General features: G+C 45.4%; 1 protein-coding gene across 2 annotated transcripts in view; it reads right to left on the bottom strand.

Annotated features, from left to right (window-relative positions):
- The window catches only part of eipr1 (EARP complex and GARP complex interacting protein 1), a 79,051-nt gene that overhangs the window by 32,286 nt on the left and 31,602 nt on the right, over window positions 1-15,163 (bottom strand). For both annotated transcript variants that reach the window (XM_014210324.1, XM_045723415.2), the window contains 2 exons: window positions 12,201-12,300; window positions 8,523-8,659 (listed from right to left, as the gene is read on the bottom strand). In XM_014210324.1, the coding sequence (XP_014065799.1) occupies window positions 8,523-8,659; window positions 12,201-12,300 (237 nt within the window). The remainder of the gene's footprint in view (window positions 1-8,522; window positions 8,660-12,200; window positions 12,301-15,163) is intronic.

Consider the following 15,163-nt stretch of genomic DNA (forward strand, 5'->3'; position numbering starts at 1 on the left):
AGAGGACAGGATGGAACATTGTCTTCATATGTGAATGTATCTGTTAAACCATGTGAAGGGATGGAGTGATTAATGGGGAACCAATTACTTGTCTCCACAATGTCTGTGCGCAAGTCACTCCCTCCTTTGGCATTTGGGGGAGGTGTATGGCAGTGTCTGGAACCATTGTATGTCCTCTCCGATGTTGCATTTATCCTGGGCTAGTGTATGACCTAGAGGCTCACTTCCCTCAGTGAGCTTGTCCAGGAGTGGGGTTGAGAAGGGGTTTTACTTGAGATGGGAGTATCTAGAGTTGACAATTGATTTATGCCATTGGATGAGTTGGTGTTTTTGTGCTATGAAGTACCAGGAATGATATTAGAACCTCGTCTTAGGGACCAAACAGAACGATAATTTATAGCGAATGCTATCTGACTAAGGTACACTCCTTTCTCAATTATAAAGTCCCTTTGTGAAATGTTCCTAATATCTGTGGTTTGTTATGTCGACTAGGGGGGTGGATCTTTGCTATAAAAGATCTCAGTAGCCATTGTTTTATCACTTTCAATGGTTCATTAGAAATGGTGCATCATTGAAAGTCAGTGCTATTGCAAAGCTCTTATTTTATTAAAGATGTAGTTTAAGTATAACTGACTGGTGTGTGAAGTTTGTTTCTCCTCATTTGGTAATACAGAAATTAGCCACCACAGGTGGCATTCTATGCCACGTTTAAAGTCACTGAGCTCTTCAGTAAGGCCATTCTACTGCCAATGTTTGTCTATGGAGATTGCATGGCGGTGTGCTCGATTTTATACACCTGTCAGCAACGGCTGTGGCTGAAATAGCCGAATCCACTAATTGGAAGGGGTTTCCACATACTTTTGTATATATAGTGTATATTTTGTGATGCTGCCACAATGTTTGCACCAGACTGTTCCCACAACCAAATGAAACATTCTGGGAACCTTTAAATAACATATGAAATGTGTTCTGAGAACGTTCTTGTAACATCAGGTAAATGTTTTATACAAACATTCTATAATCATCACCACGACTGGACAGTTTTTGTGTCATGAGAACAATTTCTGCAACCTAACGAATGTTCTGGGAACTTTCACAGAACCAATTTTGGTTTGCTGGGGAGAGTGTTCTCCTCTAGAGTCCCTTAGCGGGGCAGAGCGGGCAGGCCGGTTTGGGCTGGCACACAGTGTGACGAGCCAGAGAAGACACCAACTGAGGAGCCACTGGACCGTGTTCACAGACTGCCATCACACAGCTGCCGCACCAACTGGACACTAACACAAACACACACACACAGTCTCACAAACCCTGTAATACACACACCCACGCACACACATGCACGTACCTAGCTCAAATCCAACACACTCTGCCTGCTCAGAGACTCTGCTCACGCGCACACACTAAGCGCTACTCACACAGACACTGACTCAGCCCTGTGTCCTTGGCTTCCTAAAGGCCCCTGTGTACCCTCAAAGCCCCTGAAGGGTGAATCACACTACTTTTAAGAAGGTATACTGGTAAGGAATAAGAACTAGCTGGAATGTGACTAAAAAGAAAGAATCAAATGCGGGATAATGAGGATAATACTACAGTACTGCAACGGTTTTTACATTTGCATGAAATACATAGTTTATTTTCTTGGCTATTATCATGTCTCTCCTGTATTTTTCTAATATTTTCTCTCCATCCCTCTATACTTTCTCTCTCCCTCATTCTTGTTCCACCTCTCTCTCTCTCTCTCTCCAGCACTCTGTCTTTATAGGAACGGTCGAGAGAGAGGTGATTATTATTCCTTTAGCAGTGCCCACACACAGCCTGACCTCAACTCAATATCTCTCTCCCTCTATATCTCTCTCTCCGTCTCCTCCTCTCTCTCTCTCCATCTCTCTCTTTCCCCACCGCACTTGCCACAGCCTCACACCTCAGGGCTGAGCCGGCAGGCAGTACAGATTGTCTACTGTAAAAGACACGCTGTTCATCAGTCATTATACAGGTAATTGCTCAAATAAAGTAAACACCAACATAGTGTCTTAGTAGGGCGTTGTGGTCCGAACGAGCCAGAACAACTTCGATGCACCTTGGCATGAATTCTACAAGTGTCTGGAACTCTATTGGAAGGATGCGACACCATTCTTCCACGAGAAATTCCACAATTTGGTGTTTTGTTGGTGGTGGAAACCGCTATCTCAGGCAACATTTCAGAATCTCCCATAAGTGTTAAATTAGGTTGAAATCTGGTGACTGAGATGGCCATGGCATATCGTTTTCATGCTCATCAAACCATTCAGTGACCAGCCGTGTCCTGTGGATAGAGGCATTGTCATCCTATGGGGGCACAGCCATGTTAGCCAAAAATAATGGACTGCCCAGCATGACCCTAAGCACCCCAGTATTTCTACTTTGCACACTCATCTACTGTCAAATCTACCATTCCAGTGTTTTAATTGCTATATTGTATTTACTTCGCCCCCATGGCCTATTTATTGCCTTTACCTCCCTTATCTCGCATCTGCTACAAGACCATGGTGCTTGCCTACGGAGCTGTGAGGGAAATGGCACCTCCGTACCTTCAGGCTCTGTTCAGGCCCTACACCCAAACAAGGGCACTGCGTTCATACACCTCTGGCCTGCTGGCCCTCCTACCTCTAAGGAAGCACAGTTCCCCGCTCAGCCCAGTCAAAACTGTTTGCTGCTCTGGCACCCCAATGGTGGAACAAGCTCCCTCACGACGCCAGGACAGCGGAGTCAATCACCACCTTCCGGAGACACCTGAAACCCCACCTCTTTAAGGAATACCTGGGATAGGATAAAGTAATCCTTCTAACCCCCCCCCCCCCCAAAAAAAAAAAGATATAGATGTACTATTGTAAAGTGGTTGTTCCACTGGATATCATAAGGTGAATGCACCAATTTGTAAGTCGCTCTGGATAAGCCTAAATTACGTTAATGTAATGTAATCTCACCTCATTTGCTCACATTGTATATAGACTTATTTTTGACTGTATGTTTCTTTTACTCCATGTGTAACTCTGTGTTGTTATATGTGCGAACTGCTTTGCTTTATCTTGGCCAGGTCGCAGTTGTAAATGAGAACTTGTTCTCAACTTGCCTACCTGGTTAAATAAAGGTGAAATAAATAAATAAATAAAAAATTGCTTAATTAACTAAGGAACCACACCTGTGTGAAGCACCTGCTTTCTATATACTTCGTACCCCTCATTTACTCAAGTGTTTCTTTTATTGGGGAAGTTACCTGGTAAGGACCACATTTAATACTAGAACCCTTTGGTTTCTAATACTAATGACTACAAATTAGAGTTACTATACGAAATAGTTCAGTACTACTGGACTATAAAGAAGTACTTTTGTAGAACATAGTGGCTGAATAATATATGGTTAGTATATTTTTTATTTATTTATTTCACCTTTATTTAACCAGGTAGGCTAGTTGAGAACAAGTTCTCATTTAAAACTGTGACCTGGCCAAGATAAAGCATCGCAGTCTATATACAGTGAGTGCAAATGAGGTAGGATAAGGGAGTTACGGCAATAAATAGGCCATGGTGGTGAAGTAATTACAATATAGCAATTAAACACTGGAATGGTAGATGTGCAGAAGATGAATGTGCAAGTAGAGATACTGGGGTGCAAAGGAGCAAGATAAATAAAGAAATACAGTATGGGGATGAGGTAGTTGGATGGGCTGTTTACAGATTGGCTATGAGGTGCAGTGATCTGTGATCTGCTCTGACAGCTGGTGCTTAAAGCTAGTGAGGCAGATATGAGTCTCCAGCTTCAGAGATTTTTGCAGTTCGTTCCAGTCATTGACAGCAGAGAACTGGGAGGAAAGGCGGCCAAAGGATGAATTGGCTTTGGGGGTGACCAGTGAGATATTCTGTGCTGGAGTGCGTGCTACGAGTGGGTGCTGCTATGGTGACCAGTGAGCTGAGATAAGGCGGGGCTTTACCTAGCAGAGACTTGTAGATGACCTGGAGCCAGTGGGTTTGGCGACGAGAGTGAAGCGAGGGCCAGCCAACGAGAGCGTACAGGTTGCAGTGGTGGGTAGTATATGGGGCTTTGGTGACAAAATGGATGGCACTGTGATAGACTGCATACAATTTGTTGAGTAGAGTGTTGGAGGCTATTTTATAAAAAATATATATATATATTTTACCTTTATTTAACTAGGCAAGTCAGTTAAGAACAAATTCTTATTTTCAATGACGGCCTAGGAACAGTGGGTTAACTGCCTTGTTCAGGGGCAGAACGACAGATTTGTACCTTGTCAGCTCGGGGATTCGATCTTGCAACCTTTTGGTTACTAGTTCAACGCTCTAACCACGAGGCTACGTTGCCGCCCCGATCCGAAATAGGAAGCCGAGTCTAGATTTAATTTTGGATTGGAGATGCTTAATGTGAGTCTGGAAAGAGAGTTTACAGTCTAATCAGAAACCTAGGTATTTGTAGCTGTCCACATATTCTAAGTCAGAGCCGTCCAGAGTAGTGATGCTGGACCGGCGAGCAGGTGCGGGCAGTGATCGGTTGAAGAGCATGCATTTAGTTTTACTTGCATTTAAGAGCAGTTGGAGGCCACGGAAGGAGAGTTGTATGGCATTGAAGCTCGTCTGGAGGGTAGTTAACACAGTGTCCAACGAAGGGCCAGAAGTAAACAGAATGGTGTCGCCTGCGTAGAGGTGGATCAGAGAACCACCAGCTGCAAGAGCGACATCATTAATGTATACAGAAAAGAGAGTCGGCCTGAGAATTGAACCCTGTGGCACCCCCATAGAGACTGCCAGAGGTCCGGACAACAGGCCCTCCGATTTGACACACTGAACTCTATCTGAGAAGTAGTTGGTAAACCAGGCGAGGCAATCATTTGAAAAACCAAGGCTGTTGAGTCTGCCAATAAGAATGTGGTGATTGACAGAGTCGAAAGCCTTGGCCATTTCGATGAATACGGCTGCACAGTAAAGTCTCTTATCATTTAGGACCTTGAGCGTGGCTGAGGTGCACCCATGACCAGCTCTAAAACCAGATTGCATAGCGGAGAAGGTACGGTGAGATTCGAAATGGTCGGTAATCTGTTTGTTAACTTGGCTTTCAAAGACCTTAGAAAGGCAGGGTAGGATAGATATAGGTCTGTAGCAGTTTGGGTCTAGAGTGTCTCCCCCTTTGAAGAGGGGGATGACCGCTGCAGCTTTCTAATCTTTGGGAATCTCAGACGATACGAAAGAGAGGTTGAACAGGCTAGTGATAGGGGTTGCAACAATTTCGGCAGATCATTTTAGAAAGAGAGGATCCAGATTGTCTAGCCCGGCTGATTTGTAGGAGTCCAGCGATCTGGATTTGGGTGAAGGAGAAATCGGGGAGGCTTGGGCGAGTTGCTGTGGGGAGTGCAGGGCTGTTGAAGAGGGTAGGGGTAGCCAGGTGGAAAGCCTGGCCAGCCGTAGAAAAATGCTTATTAAAATTCTCAATTATAGTGGATTTATCGGTGGTGACAGTGTTTCATAGCCTCAGTGCAGTGGGCAGCTATTCTCCATGGATTTTACAGTGTCCCAGAATTTTTTTGAGTTTGTGCTACAGGACGCAAATTTCTGCTTGAAAAAGCTAGCCTTAGCTTTCCTAACTGCCTGCGTATATTGGTTCCTATCTTCCCTGAAAAGTTGCATATCACGGGGGCTATTCGATGCTAATGCAGAACGCCACAGGATGTTTTTGTGCTGGTCAAGGGCAGTCAGGTCTGGAGAGAACCAAGGGCTATATCTGTTCCTGGTTCTACAATTTTTGAAAGGGGCATGCTTATTTAAGATGGTGAGGAAGGCACTTTTAAAGAATGACCAGGCATCCTCTACTGACGGGATGAGGTCAATATCCTTCCAGGATACCCGGGCCAGGTGGATTAGAAAGGCCTGCTCGCTGAAGTGTTTTAGGGAGCGTTTGACAGTGATGAGGGGTGGTCGTTTGACCGCGGACCCATTACGGATGCAGGCAATGAGGCAGTGATCGCTGAGATCTTGGTTGAAAACAGTAGAGGTATATTTGGAGGGCAAGTTGGTTAGGATGATATCTATGAGGGTGCCCGTGTTTACGGATTTGGGGTTGTACCTGGTGGGTTCATTGATAATTTGTGTGAGATTGAGGGCATCAAGCTTAGATTGTAGGATGGCCGGGGTGTTAAGCATGTCCCAGTTTAGGTCACCTAGCAGCACGAGCTCTGAAGATAGATGGGGGGCAATCAGTTCACATATGGTGTCCAGGGCACAGCTGGGGGCAGAGGGTGGCCTATAAGCAAGCGTTAACGGTGAGAGACTTGTTTCTGGAAAGATGGATTTTTTTAAAGTAGAAGCTCGAATTGTTTGGGTACACACCTGGATAGCCTGCAGAGTTCTGTTTTACTATCTCTGCAGTAGATTGCAACTCCACCCCCTTTGGCAGTTCTATCTTGTCAGAAAATGTTATAGTTAGGGATGGAAATTTCAGGGTTTTGGTAGTCTTCCTGAGCCAGGATTCAGACACAGCTAGGACATCCGGGTTGGCAGATTGTGCTAGGGCAGTGAATAAAACAAAAATAGGGAGGAGGCTTCTAATGTTAACATGCATGAAACCAAGGCTATTACGGTTACAGAAGGCAACAAATGGGAGCGCCTGGGGAATAGGAGTGGAGCTAGGCACTGCAGTGCCTGGGTTAACCTCCACAGGGTACGGCTAAAGGCTAAAAGAACTGGTCGCCTAGTACGTTCAGAACAGAGAGTAAAAGGAACACATTTCTGAGTGCGGTAGAATAGATTCAAGGCATAATGTACAGACAAAGGTATGGTAGGATGTGAATACAGTGGGGGTAAACCTGTGCATAGAGTGACGATGAAAGAGATATTGTCTCTAGGAATACCATTTTAACCAGGTGATGTCACCGACTGTGTTGGATGTGGAATTAAAGTGTTCACTAAGGCGTATTGAGCAGGGCTCGAGGCTCTACAGTGAAATAAGGCAATAAATACTAACCAAAACAGCAATGGACAAGGCATATTGACATTAGGAAGAGGCATGCGTAGCCGAGTAATCATGGGAGTCCAGTGAGTGGCTTCAGGCAGCTAGAGGGCCGGGGCTAGCAGCTAGCAGAAGGGCCTTAGAAGGACGTTGCGACAGAAGAAAGTCTGTTGTGGCCTCCTCGTGCTGAATATGTCAGCAGACAGATCAGCAGGGCTCCGTGTGGTAAACCAAGCCAATTGGCAAAATAGGTATAGTGGCCGAAGAATTTGTCCGATGGGCCTCTTAAGCTAACAGTCCGATGTGATCTAGACAGCTAACGTTAGTGGGCCGCGGCTAGCAATGCAGCGGAGCCAGTTTGAGTACCCCCTCGAGCAGATTTCGTCGGTAGTCCAGTCGTGGAGGATCGGCGGGGTTCCGTGCCCCGTACCGGCAGTAGAAGGGGGTCCGGGCCAATTGGCAAAAAGGGTATTATAGCCCAGGAGTGGCTGTTGGGCTTCTTCTGCTAGCCGGGATATGGGCCTAGCATGGGCTAGCTCCAGGCTAATTGGTGCTAGCGTCGGGACAGGGACGTGACGTTAAACCAGGAATAGTCACTCGGATTGCAGCTAGCTAGCTGTGGTGATCCAGGTGAAAAGGTTCAGAGCTTGCGGTAGGAATCTGGGGCTAGCCAGATATGAATCGCATTGTACACACTGGCGAGAGCTTTCCGAGCTAAAGGTTAGCTGATGACCGCTAGCAGTGGTTAGCTGACTAATAGCTAGTTAGCTGGCTAGCTTCTATTGGGGAATACCGGTTCGGAGGTGGATAAGAATACTTTAGAAGAGACAGATCCACACCACGTTGGGTGAGGCGGGTTGCAGGAGAGTATTTTGAAGTTGAGGTTTAGAAAAGTATAAGAGATATGCAAAGAAAAAATATATATAAAAAGATACATACATGGGACATATACAAGACGAAGAACAACGATGTCTGACTTATACGCCATCTTGGAACCAGTATATGGTTAACATATGGTTAGTATATGGTTAATATATGTTAGTATATGGTTAGTATATGTTAATATATAGTTAGTATATTGTTAACATATGGTTAGTATATGGTTAACATATGGTTAGTATATGGTTAACATATTGTTAGTATATGGTTAACATATGGTTAATATATGGTTAGTATATGGCTAATACTATATGGTTAAAATATGGTTAGTATATGGTTAACATGTGGATAACATATGGTTAACATATGGATAACATATGGTTAATATATGGTTAGTATATGGCTAATACTATATGGTTAAAATATGGTTAGTATATGGTTAACATGTGGATAACATATGGTTAACATATGGATAACATATGGTTAGTATATGGTTAGTATATGGTTAATACTATATGGTTAACGTATGGTTAGTATATGGTTAGTATATGGTTAATACTATATGGTTAACGTATGGTTAGTATATGGTTAGTATATGGTTAACATATGGTTAGTATATGGTTAATACAATATGGTTAGTATGTCAGTCTTACCTCATGGTGCGGAGGTCCCAGCCTCTGATGGCTGTGTCGTTGGCTGTGGCCAGCTGGGTACAGTTGTGATGCGGACTCCACTTCCCAGAGGTGAACTTCAGTTGACCTTTACCCTCTAGGGTGGCACTGCTGGAGATCTGGAGTGGCAATACACCTGATCATACAACTGTCAATCATTGGGTATGGCGAGGGAGGCTAAGATAAGGGTAAGAGTTAATGCATTGACGGACCTGTATGGACAGGCCTTCCCTAGCGTGAAGCTGACCTCACCCTCCCTCAGACAGCAAAGTCAATGACAGGTTCAATGACTCCTGAAGGACCTTGTTGCCATTGTGAATATCTATATACTGTTACTCATGGATCACCAGTTTGACCAGTAAGGACCCTCTGAGTCTGTACTGACATAATCAACAGAGATACAATCATTTCATACATATGCATCTCTAAAACCCAACCTGTTATCATTACTTAGATAATTACTCTCTCTCGTCTCTCTCCACAGACACACACACACACACACACACACACACACACACACACACACACACACACACACACACACACACACACACACACACACACACACACACACACACACACACACACACACACACACACACACACACACACACACACACACACACACACTAGTTTCATTATTTTGAGGAGATAGGGAGGAGAGGATAATGGAGAGGGGGAGAAGAGAAGTGAAGGAGGGGGATGAGATAGGGTAAGGGATAGGAGAGAAAGAGAGGGCGGCTGTCTTCCAGTATAATCTCTCCTGTCTAGCGCGTGGCACATTGGCTCAGCCACAACCTCATGCCCTGTCTAGCTCCCAGCTTTGTTAGCGCTAAACACATTAGCAGGCCTAATGACAAAGCATATAAAACACAGGACAGCTACCTTTCGCAATCGCTGTCCAATAAAACAACGCTATCTGCCAAACAGTCACGCATTTAGAGAGAGCGTGAATTGTGTGTGAGTGAACGGCCATGGTGGACAAGGTGTGTGAACATACCGTGAGCCGATGAAGATGTTCACTCAGTAGCAGCAGTGTTTCTAATTGATCACACACACACACACATACACACAGCTTTAATCTACCCTACACTCAATACAGACAAATCCATGCAGCAGCTGGACAGACAGACAGGCCTGTGATGAACACATCAGCCTGAGAGCCTCTGATAGAGGGAGGGGATGTGGGTAAGGATGGAGGGAGGGGGGGGGGGGGGGGTGTAAAGGGATAGAGTGGAGAAGATTAGCATTCTCAACAGCACTGGAAGAATCTGTCTAGGCTGGCAGGCTCCCTCCCTCTCGCTCTACCCTAGTTCTCTCACTTCATCTCTCGCCATCTACTTCTCTCTCATTCCCTCACCCTCTCTTTTTCCTCTGACCCTGCTCTACTCTTCTCTCTCTCTCTCTTTCACCCCTGTGCCCTCGCTCCATTTTTAATGGCTGCCATGCCCAGGGTAGGCTGTGTCACTCAATAGCTCCCTGCTCTGCTGCTCTGCAGCCCAGCCTGACATCAATGTCACTACACGAGGGGACGACGACACACAGAGTGCCTTCTTCTGGGGACGCCGCCACACACATAGAGCAGGAGAGAATGTGTGTGTGAGTGTTCGTCTGTGTCCCTCTGTGAGTGTGCATGTCTGATTGCAACCTCTGGACAAGGCGATTCTTCACAGGTTTACATTATGACACACACATCCACACGCGCACACACACCAATATCAAGTCCTTGGTTGTGTCCTGTTGGGCCTGTGGCCTGGCTGGCCCTGTGCAGATCTCTGTATGAGCACATTAATTACTAATGACTTAGGCCCATTATTCATGAAGCACCTCCCTGCTAAAGTATGCCCAGGCAGCTAGCTGCTAATGGAACTAACTGACCAGCCTACACACTACAAAGTACACACACACACACACACACACACACACACACACACACACACACACACACACACACACACACACACACACACACACACACACACACACACACACACACACTTCATCTCCACTATAGAACTATGGACGTTTTAATTGCAGAGGCAGTGGAGTGGAGAATCAGAGGAACAAAACAGTAAATAACAAGGAGGAGACAGGGACGCCTCCTCCTCACCTCACTGCATTAGTGGGGAGGGAACAGCACTGTCAGAGGAGAGAGTTTCTACTAAACAGTATGGCCACAAACTAGTCCTGACTAGACCAACTGTGACAACAGTGAGTACTTCGGCCATTCAACTTTGAAATGGGCAAAGTTCAACATACACAGAGTTTACAAAACATGCTCTTTCCATGACATAGACTGACCAGGTGAAGCCAGGTGAAAGCGATGATCCCTCACTTGTTAAATCCACATCAATCAGTGTAGATGAAGGGTAGGAGACAGGTCAGAGAAGGATTGAGACAAATGAGGCTGCGGTCCAAACACTTAAACCGACACACCCTATCCCCTCAGCCCTCAAATTAAGTGGACACTTCTGATGACGTATCATGACGTCTGACGAGTGTACACTTGCAGGGCAAGGGGGCGAGAGAGGAAGGAATTATTTTTAAATGGACCGCCCTTGGCTGGAAATTTGTCACTCGTTCATCCCGCGATGATTGTGTTTTCAGCCACTGGTAGCTTGTGGGCACTTTATATGCGCTACAGTCAATTATGATTGCATGTCTACTTATATTAAATAGATAATTACTAATATATACCTACTGTATGATAGCTAGCAAATGAATTAGCTAACTAACGTTAGCCTGCCTAGCTGGAACGTTTTGAAAAAGGAAAATATTTTATTTCTACAATTTCCAGAAGATAACCAAACAAAAACATATTTACAAGACGTGTTTGTGCCGTCATGTGCATTAGTAGCACAATTTCTAACTGATTTGCATTCGTTTTTACCTACACTTGTATGTTAACTTCTCCATTGATGTTGTTTTTAAGTTTTCACAGACTTTTCTTAGCGGCTGTACAATCGTCACGAATTGAATTATGGGGTGTTTCTGGTCCCGAAGTGAACATAATTGTACACTCGCAAACTCGACTAAAAACGTTGGCCGAGGGGCTTACGTTACAAACTTCCCTTGCTTGGCTAATCATTTGGACCGCCCTCCAAGATGGTGACGGGGATTCCCCCAAGGGCAAAAGGCGAGGGTGAGTGGACGAGGGTGTGTCTTTTATAAGTTTGAACCGCAGAGACATGGATTGTGTATGTGTGCCATTCAGACGCTGAACGGGCAAGGGTATGGTAGTAGGTGGAGGGGGAGGGTGCAGCTCAATATTAGGAAGGTGTTCCTAATATGTGGTATACTCAATGTATATCTAGCTTGCATGGGGGTCGTTAAAACAGCAAACGGTTTACTTGACACGTGTTAACTATTTTAGGTGGCTAAACAGCAGAAGAGAATTGGGGCATCAGTGAACCAGCTCTGAAAGTCCACAAGAACACCCACAGGAGCCACTGCTCTGGACACTAAAGCTAGCCCAGATACAGTGTGTTTCAGTAAGGAATCATGTGATCTTGGTGAGGCAAGCAGAGTACACCCCTAGACAGTTCTTATAACACCGTTGTTGGGAAGGGAGGGCAAGATAAGACCGGTCTGATATCGTGGTTATCAAATAATGAGCATGGGGTATGGGGAGACGTATGGTGGTGTGTGTGTGTGTCTCACCGTGGCCTGGGTAGAGCTCTCCGTCAAGTCCCAGAGCAGAGCGTGGTTATCAGCCAGAGAGATCACACGCTTCCCATCTCCCATGGGCTCCCACAGGACACTGCAGCAGAGAGAGAGAGAGAGAGAGACAGCGAGAAAGAGAGCGAGGGGAGAGAGTTAGTTCACATGACACACACATCAGTGCGAGAAAAAAAAAGGTAAACGCTCTTCTACACAACCACAGTACAACGCGCACACACATCCAATGGCGGCAGTTTATTACGAAAGTTTATTACCATGGTATGTAGTCAAATGAGCACTATGTAGTATTTACTGCGTGTGACACATACACAGTGCATGATAAGAGCTGCCTGTGTCTGCTATAGACTGATGTCATTAGTTCTAGTGGTGATAAATGAGACTGGCCCATCTCCTCTGAGTCATTCATCAGTGTGGAGCAACACAACATGAAGCCTCCACTGTGCTGTGTGTGGGGGAGAGATAAAGGGACGGAAGGAGGCGGAGGGAGGGACAAAGTTACAGTCTTCCTCAGGATTTCATCCAACTCAGTAATTTGCATATCTTGTGAGGGGAGAGCGGGACAGGGGGAGAGAGAGGAAGAAAGGGAACAGAGAAGAGGAGTTTATGGAAGTTGTAAATCCAGGGACCATGGGGGACAGTTTTTACTGCCCTCCCAAGGTGCTGGGAGTCACACACACACACACACACACACACACACACACACACACACACACACACACACACACACACACACACACACACACACACACACACACACACACACACACACACTTTCAGTGTAGGAAGCAGCACTGTCTGTCCTTCTCTTACCTGTCGCTCTCTTTCTTTCTCTCCTCTCTGTCTGTCATTCATTTATTCCATAAAAACAGCTCCAATCTGAAGTCAATATATTCACCACCCCCAGATTTATAAAAGTAGCCCTCCCAATAGTATTAATTAATTCATAAAAGAGAGAGAGAAAGATCCTCTTCCCCTTTATGGCAACAGCCAGCCGCTCTTATTAAAGAAAATAAGTTATGTGCATTTGACCTTGAGCTCTGCGGCGGCTTGGCATCCTGGTAGGGACTGAATATGTAAATACACGGAGGACTGCCAGGGAGGGGAGCTTTACAGGCCCATATATCTCAGACAGTCCTGGGTGAGACACCCGCCTCCGTCCTTCTCATCAAACTGTTTCTCCGTCTGCTTTGTATTCAGATGAGTTTAATTCAATAGCAACATATGCACACGCTCATGGTATTGGGGGGAAAATCAGATTGGGCTGCTTTGGGGAATAGAGACAAAACAGATAAATCCGGTTGGCTTGACTACAGAGTTACAGTGAGGGATCAGCTCAATAGAGCTATACAGTGTCTTCGGAAAGTATTCAGACCCCTTGACTTTTTCCACATTTTGTTAGGTTACAGACTTATTCTAAAATTTATGAAATAGTTTTTTCCCTTCATCAATCTACACACAATACCCCATAATGACAAAGCAAAAACAGTTTTTTTTTTTTTGGGGGGGGGGGGGAGTTTCTCCCATTCTTCTCTGCAGATGTTCTCAAGCTCTGTCAGGTTGGATGGGGAGCGTCACTGCACAACTATTTTCCGGTCTCTCCAGAGATGTTCGATCGGGTTCAAGTCGGGGCTCTGGCTGGGCAACAAGGACATTCAGAGACTTGTCCCGAAGGCACTCCTGCATTGTCTTGGCTGTGTGCTTAAGGTCGTTGTCCTGTTGGAAGGTGAACCTTCGTCCCCAGTCTGATGTCCTGAGTGCTCTGGAGCAGGTTTTCATCAAGGATCTCTCTGTAATTTGCTCCATTCATCTTTGCCTCATCCTGACTACTCTTCCAGTCCCTGCCCCTGAAAAATATCCCCACAGCATGATGCTGCCACCACCATACTTCACCGTAGGGATGGTGCCAGGTTTCCTCTAGATGTGACGCTTGGAATACAGGCCAGCTCTAGGAAGAGTCTTGGTGGTTACAAACTTCTTCCATTTAAGAATGATGGAGGCCACTATGTTCTTGTGGACCTTCAATGCTGCATAAATGTTTGGGTACCCTTCCCCAGATCTATGCCTGGACACAATCCTGTCTTGGAGCTCAACAGACAATTCCTTTGACCTTATGGCTTGGTTTTTGCCCTGACATGCACTGTCAACTGTGGGACCTTATATACAGTCGTGGCCAAAAGTTTTGAGAATGACACAAATATTAATTTCCACAAAGTTTGCTGCTTCAGTGTCTTAAGATATTTTTGTCAGATGTTACTATGGAGTATAATTACAAGCATTTCATAAGTGTCAAAGGCTTTTATTGACAATTACATGAAGTTGATGTAAAGAGTCAATATTTGCGGTGTTGACCCTTCTTTTTCAAGACCTCTGCAATCTGCCCTGGCATGCTATCAATTAACTTCTGGGCCACATCCTGACTGATGGAAGCCCATTCTTGCATAATCAATGCTTGCAGTTTGTCAGAATTTGTGGGTTTTTGTTTGTCCACCCGCCTCTTGAGGATTGACCACAAGTTCTCAATGGGATTAAGGTCTGGGGAGTTTCCTGGCCATGCACCCAAAAAAATTATTTTTTGTTCCCCCGAGCCACTTAGTTATCACTTTTGCCTTATGGCAAGGTGCTCCATCATGCTGGAAAAGGCATTGTTCATCACCAAACTGTTCCTGGATGGTTGGGAGAAGTTGCTCTCGGAGCATGTGTTTGTACCATTCTTTATTCATGACTGTGTTCTTAGGCAAAATTGTGAGTGAGCCCACTCCCTTGGCTGAGAAGCAACCCCACACATGAATGGTCTCAGGATGCTTTACTGTTGGCATGACACAGGACTGATGGTAGCGCTCACCTTGTCTTCTCCGGACAAGCTTTTTTCCGGATGCCCCAAACAATCGGAAAGGGGATTCATCAGAGAAAAATGACTTTACCCAGTCCTCAGCAGTCCAATC

Source organism: Salmo salar, chromosome 09 (assembly GCF_965601325.2).
Source record: "Salmo salar chromosome 09, fSalSal1, whole genome shotgun sequence".
NCBI classification, from domain to species: Eukaryota; Metazoa; Chordata; class Actinopteri; order Salmoniformes; family Salmonidae; genus Salmo; species Salmo salar.